At 44.0% G+C, this 5,701-nt stretch overlaps 1 protein-coding gene across 1 annotated transcript; it reads right to left on the bottom strand.

Annotated features, from left to right (window-relative positions):
• Positions 1 to 831: 831 nt before the first annotated feature.
• Positions 832 to 3,690, bottom strand: LOC125439397 (high mobility group protein B1-like; the record flags this gene model as incomplete). Its single annotated transcript, XM_048508503.1, has 2 exons — positions 832 to 888; positions 3,643 to 3,690. Coding segments are annotated over 2 exons (105 nt in total), but the record flags the coding sequence as incomplete, so codon positions are not given.
• Positions 3,691 to 5,701: the final 2,011 nt, after the last annotated feature.

Raw genomic sequence — 5,701 nt, 5'->3', positions numbered from 1 at the left:
CCTTTGAGTGATTAAATGGTTCAGTTGCTGCTGCATGCCATGTGCTTTCTACCCTGCTTCCTTGCATCCTAGTTCAGGTTTCGCCTGCATCTGTGGCTGGCATCTTCAGAGGATCTGATGGTAGGAATGGAAAGCAAGTGGAGTATATGTACTGTGAGGTCAAAAGGTGAGGCCATCTGAATAGAGTAGCCTGGCATGTGAGTCATGCTGCCTTGATTTTTTTTTTGCTGCTTTGATTATTTTGCTGCTTTGATTATTGTGTTCTCGTGTTCCCCTAGTATGCCTGAATAAAATTGTTAAACTTTATTCACTCGCCTGTGGAATTTCTTGCAAAAGCTGATCTTGGTAGACATCATAGGCAATAAAAGACCCAAGCTTGCCTGACCTTTTTCTAAGCCAAGAATCTTCTCTCACTAATTCTCCACTCCCAAAGGGAAAGTCTCCCACGATTTTGGGCAACAGTGAAGCTGTTGCCTTTATGGCCTGCTGGTGAGCTTCTCGCAGGGTAGCAGACTTAAAACAGGACGCTGAACCAGACAGACTTTGCATATCAGCGATCAGCATATCAGCTTTTAGATTATGTTTCCATGCAGTTTGATCATGAGTATCAGCCCTCAGGACACCAACTATGTCCTGCAGAGTTTCACGTTAAAGCAGCAGAGGAGTTGCCCGGCTCCAGGTTAGTGATCATTCTTCTTCTTCTTCTTCTTCTTCTTCTTCTTCTTCTTCTTCTTCTTCTTCTTCTTCTTCTTCTTCTTCTTCTTCTTCTTCTTCTTCTTCTTCTTCTTCTTCTTCTTCTTCTTCTTCTTCTTCTTCTTCTTCTTCTTCTTCTTCTTCTTCTTCATCCTCGTCCTCCTCATCCTCCTCGTCCTCCTCGTCCTCCTCGTCCTCTTCCTCGTCTTCCTCGTCTTCCTCTTCTCCTCCTCCTCCTCTTTTTTTTTGCAAACTTTCTAGCTCTGCGGGATTTTTCTTTAGGGAATGTCAGTGTTGCAATTCCTTCTAGTCTTTCTGTCACCATTTAAGTCACTTGGCCATGGATCAAGAAAAAAGAATGAATGCCACTGGGACTGTTTGATGTGAGGGAGACTTTGCATGCTTCATTTTCCCATAACTGGACCTAAGCAATCATGAAGTGAGCAGTCTAAGCAAAGACACATCCTGCTCATCTTCAGCGGTGCCTTCTTGCTTCCAGCTTTCAAGAGAACTAATTGTGACAGATAGAACTGAATTGCTGCTCCAGAAGATCACTTTTCTCAGCTCCAGACTGCTGTTGTCTTCAAGCATTGTCGTTATGGTAACGAAGTGGCAGCTCTTTCTTGACATCAAATTATATTTGTCCCTGTGAACAAAGAGCAGCATAAAAAGAAAACCTTGCTGCGGTGCAGGAGCTTTAATTGGCTGCCAAATTTTTTTGTGATCCAGTTTGGGATTTGGGGAGGGGGAGCAACTTTTTTTTAATTTGTACTTCAAAATCCAAAACATACACAAAAAAGTCACTAAATTACAAAGTTTCTCCTGCGCCTAGTATTAATCCTTCAACCCTCAAGTTTGAAAACTTGATCCAATTTTTGAAAAAAAAATTTTTTAATCATTTTGTTTTTGTGAAGTCCCAGCCTAGAAATGTGCTTTTCCCTGGGGGAAGATCTACAAAAGATCCACAAAAGCCAGTGTCTGTCTGTCTCTGTCTGTCTATTTCTGTGTGCATCTCTGTCTGTATGTCTCTGTGTGGATGGGAGTACACAATTCACCTTTGCTGTACAATTGACGGTTAAGGGACACAAATATCCCCACTCCCAATTCCCTGTCCAGAGTGCTGTTTCAGTTTTGAATGATGCTCACTTTCCCTCTTGCCTATGACAGGGAAATTACACATTTTATCTAGGTTCGAAGGATGTGTCTAAATTACTACTAGCAAATCAAGTAGAATCTCTTTTGACTGTTGTGGTTTTTCTGGGCTGTGTGGCTGTGGCCTGGTAGTTTTAGCTCTGAATGTTTCACCTGCATCTATGGCCGACATCTTCCAAGGTACATCATGGTAAGATGTGTGCCACGGAGAGAAACCCATCTTGCCATCACATACCTCTAAAGATGCCAGTCATAGACGCAGGTGAAATCTTGGGAACAAAACCTTCCAAACCACAACCACACAGCCCAGCAAAACCACAACAGCCTGTTGATTCTGGTCATGAAAGCCTCCACAAAATACATAGAAACTCTTTTATTTACTGATTGATCCTAACCAAGGTAAGCAGTGGTGGGATCCAAAATTTTTAGTAACAGGTTCCCATGGTGGTGGGATTCAAACTGTGGCGTAGCGCCAATGGGGCTGGGTGGGGCACAACGGGGGCGTGGCCAGGCATTCTGGGGGTGGGGCATTCCTGGGTGGGGCTGTGGCAAGAACACAACCGCTGCGCCAGTCCTACGAAATGCACACAGGTGCAGGCTGCCATGCACGCCAGTGCACCTCCTGCTAGACTGCTTCAAGTCCTGCGCGATACTGCTGAGAGGAGGGGCGTAACTAAGGCAAAAATCACATGGCAAAATCACCAATTAGTAACCCTCTCTCGGCACACACAAATAATTAGTAACCTACTCTCGGGAACCTGTGAGAGCCTGCTGGATCCCACCTCTGAAGGTAAGCATCTATTAAAGTCGTGGAAACTTTGCCGTGCATAATCAGCCTATGTGAACAAGGTTGGTTGGCCTTACATGGTGAGAAATGTGGGCTTTTGGAGACTTCAGCTACAGGCATAGATAATAATGCTGGATCAGTGTTAGATCAAAAAGTTTCATCAGTTCTTTACTTGACCTTTCTTGGCATGGACATGCTATAGCTCATTCATATTTCACCTTTTCTCCCTTCACTGAGTGTTCCTACTTGGTTCCATATTTCTACTTTTTTTTTATAGGCCCCCTGGCTTCAAATTGATTTGTCACCACTACCATGTGATCTGTGTAGCTGCAGCAACCCAAAGGAGTGGGATGATTCCAATTACTTCCTTCCTCTGAGGAATATTCCCCCATCAGCTGAAGTCTTCCTTGAAAAGCTCTATCCATGTCAGACACTTCACTTAGTAGAAGGGAGATACTAGAACCAATCTGCTGTTTATGAATCTGTGGGGCATCCGCCCGTCACCCAGTTGTCAACAAAACATCCCAGGGGCTCAGAAGGTTGTTGCTCTGCTTACGACGGCACTGCAAATGAAAAGTGACATAAGACAGGCAGGAACCCGAGACCCCAAAGAGCGCTGAAGAATCAAATAGCGCAGAAGAACATTGAACAAATATGAATACACTCCGAACAGCTGAAAATGCAAATGCCCAAGGAATGAAAAGGAAAGACAATATTTTGATTCAGCTCTGCTTCGTGGTTTTGACATGCAACACAAATATCCATTTTATGCAAATATATATATGCACTAATTTCCCAATCTATGCAGTTATTCATTTAAATGTATTTATTTGTGCCATTTTTGCTCACCTTTCTCTCCAACTGGGATCCAAGGCAACTTGCAACATTCTGCTGTCCTCCACTTTATTCTCACAAAACCCTGAGAGGTTGGTTATTTTGAGGGTTCGTGAGTAGCCAAGGGAGCCAGAGAAGAAGAAGAGGAGTAGGAGGAGGAGGAGGAGGAGGAGGAGGAGGAGGAGGAGGAGGAGGAGGAGGAGGAGGAGGAGGAGAAGGATTTTGGATTTATATCCCCCTTTCTCTCCTGTAGGAGACTCAAAGGGGCTTACAATCTCCTTGCCCTTCCCCCCTCACAACAAACACCCTGTGAGGTAGGTGGGGCTGAGAGAGCTCTGAAAAGCTGTGACTAGCCCAAGGTCACCCAGCTGGCATGTGTGGGAGTGCACAGACTAATCTGAATTCCCCAGATAAGCCTCTACAGCTCAGTCAGCAGAGCGGGGAATCAAACCTGGTTCCACCAGATTAGAATGCACCTGCTCTTAACCATTACGCCACCGCTGCTCCACTCATTTGGCAGAATGAAGATAGGAATGTTGGCCTTAGTGATTCTAATCGAACATTCTAAGCACTACACCACTTTCCCAACAAAGTCACATAACAAACAATAGTGCATGTAATGAAAAGAGCTGAAATGTTTTGCTTCTGACAATTGTGTTGCTTAGCACATATATGCAATAGAATTTGATAGTGGACATGAACTGGCAATTTGTATTTTAAGGGTCTTTGGTAGCTGTTGTGGAGTCAGATTGATAACATTTGAAGCTTGACAACTCATGAAAATTTAGAATTTGAAACTGAGTAACAACAAATGAAATAAAAAATAAGGCTAAGAAGTCTAAAGAGATAAATGGGAGGCTAAGAAGTCTAAAGGACTGTGGTCTTCCATGTAAAACACAAAGAAATTTTTCTTTTTACAGTGAGGTCCCCAACCTTATTAAGCTTACAGATACTTTTAAGGCTTGGGGGAAAGGAAGTGGATACCATCACAAATCGCTGCCATGGGATGCCAGATCAATCATTAAATGGTGTCATGGGGGACAATTGCAAAAGATAAGGAGTTTCCAAGCCAAGTATCTTCCTGTATTGGTGCAGGTATTTCCGAACAAGTTCTCCTGAAATTTAAAAGGCAATGCCTTATGGTGGAGGATTTGGAAGCTCATTGCTTTCAAGAAGAGATCTTTTGGGGCAAGAAGCAAGTGGGCACTAGTGGTGCCAAACTAAAGATCACAATTGTACAACCAATTGGTACAATAGTAATTTTGAAGATTTAATTTCAGTCCTTTTTCCCCCTTCAATGCCAGTTCCCTCAAGTAGACTGAATATTTTCACACTGTTTGCCTCTTCTGGTACATTTGGCCTGCAAGGAGATGTACCAAGCATACTAGTGTTGAATGCACAAGAAGTGACTCACCATAAACCACATGTTATACTGAGCGTTCATTTTGGTAACTGAGACTGAACATTCATTTGTCCTTTAGCTATTACCAACCATGCCTCAATGAAATCCCAACCAGTTACTGCCCTCTGAATAAGGAAATGTACTGATGACTCCGTTTTACCTCAGACTTCTTTGATAGCATCCCCCTATCTTGATGGAGGGTAAGCATTGGCGTAGGAGGTTAAGAGCTCATGTATCTTATCTGGAGGAACCGGGTTTGATTCCCAGCTCTGCCGCCTGAGCTGTGGAGGCTTATCTGGGGAATTCAGATTAGCCTGTACACTCCCACACATGCCAGCTGGGTGACCTTGGGCTAGCCACAGCTTCTCGGAGCTCTCTCAGCCCCACATACCTCACAGGGTGCTTGTTGTGAGGGGGGAAGGGCAAGGAGATTGTAAGTCCCTTTGAGTCTCCTACAGGAGAGAAAGGGGGATATAAATCTAAACTCTTCTTCTTCTTCTTCTTCTTCTTCTTCTTCTTCTTCTTCTTCTTCTTCTTCTTCTTCTTCTTCTTCTTCTTCTTCTTCTTCTTCTTCTTCTTCTTCTTCTTCTTCTTCTTCTTCTTCTTCTTCTTCATGCAGCCCCAGCAAAGGATGTGGTGCTGTGGTCACACCACCCTGCTGTTATCAAGGGATTCCCAAAGTGGGCAGTACTGCCCACTTGGGATGGTGGAAATATCAAGGGGGCAGTGAGGAATTTTGGACACTAGGGGAGCTGTGAAAAAATTCTGGGGTGGTAAAGGCGCAGCAGAGAATTTTGGAGTGGTAGGGGGTGCATTTTCCCTGGATTCCTGGG

The sequence above is a fragment of the Sphaerodactylus townsendi genome, linkage group LG09 (assembly GCF_021028975.2).
Source record: "Sphaerodactylus townsendi isolate TG3544 linkage group LG09, MPM_Stown_v2.3, whole genome shotgun sequence".
Classification (NCBI taxonomy): Eukaryota; Metazoa; Chordata; class Lepidosauria; order Squamata; family Sphaerodactylidae; genus Sphaerodactylus; species Sphaerodactylus townsendi.
The sequence above is the reverse complement of the archived record's forward strand: the minus strand, read 5'-3'. Positions and strand labels throughout refer to the sequence as shown.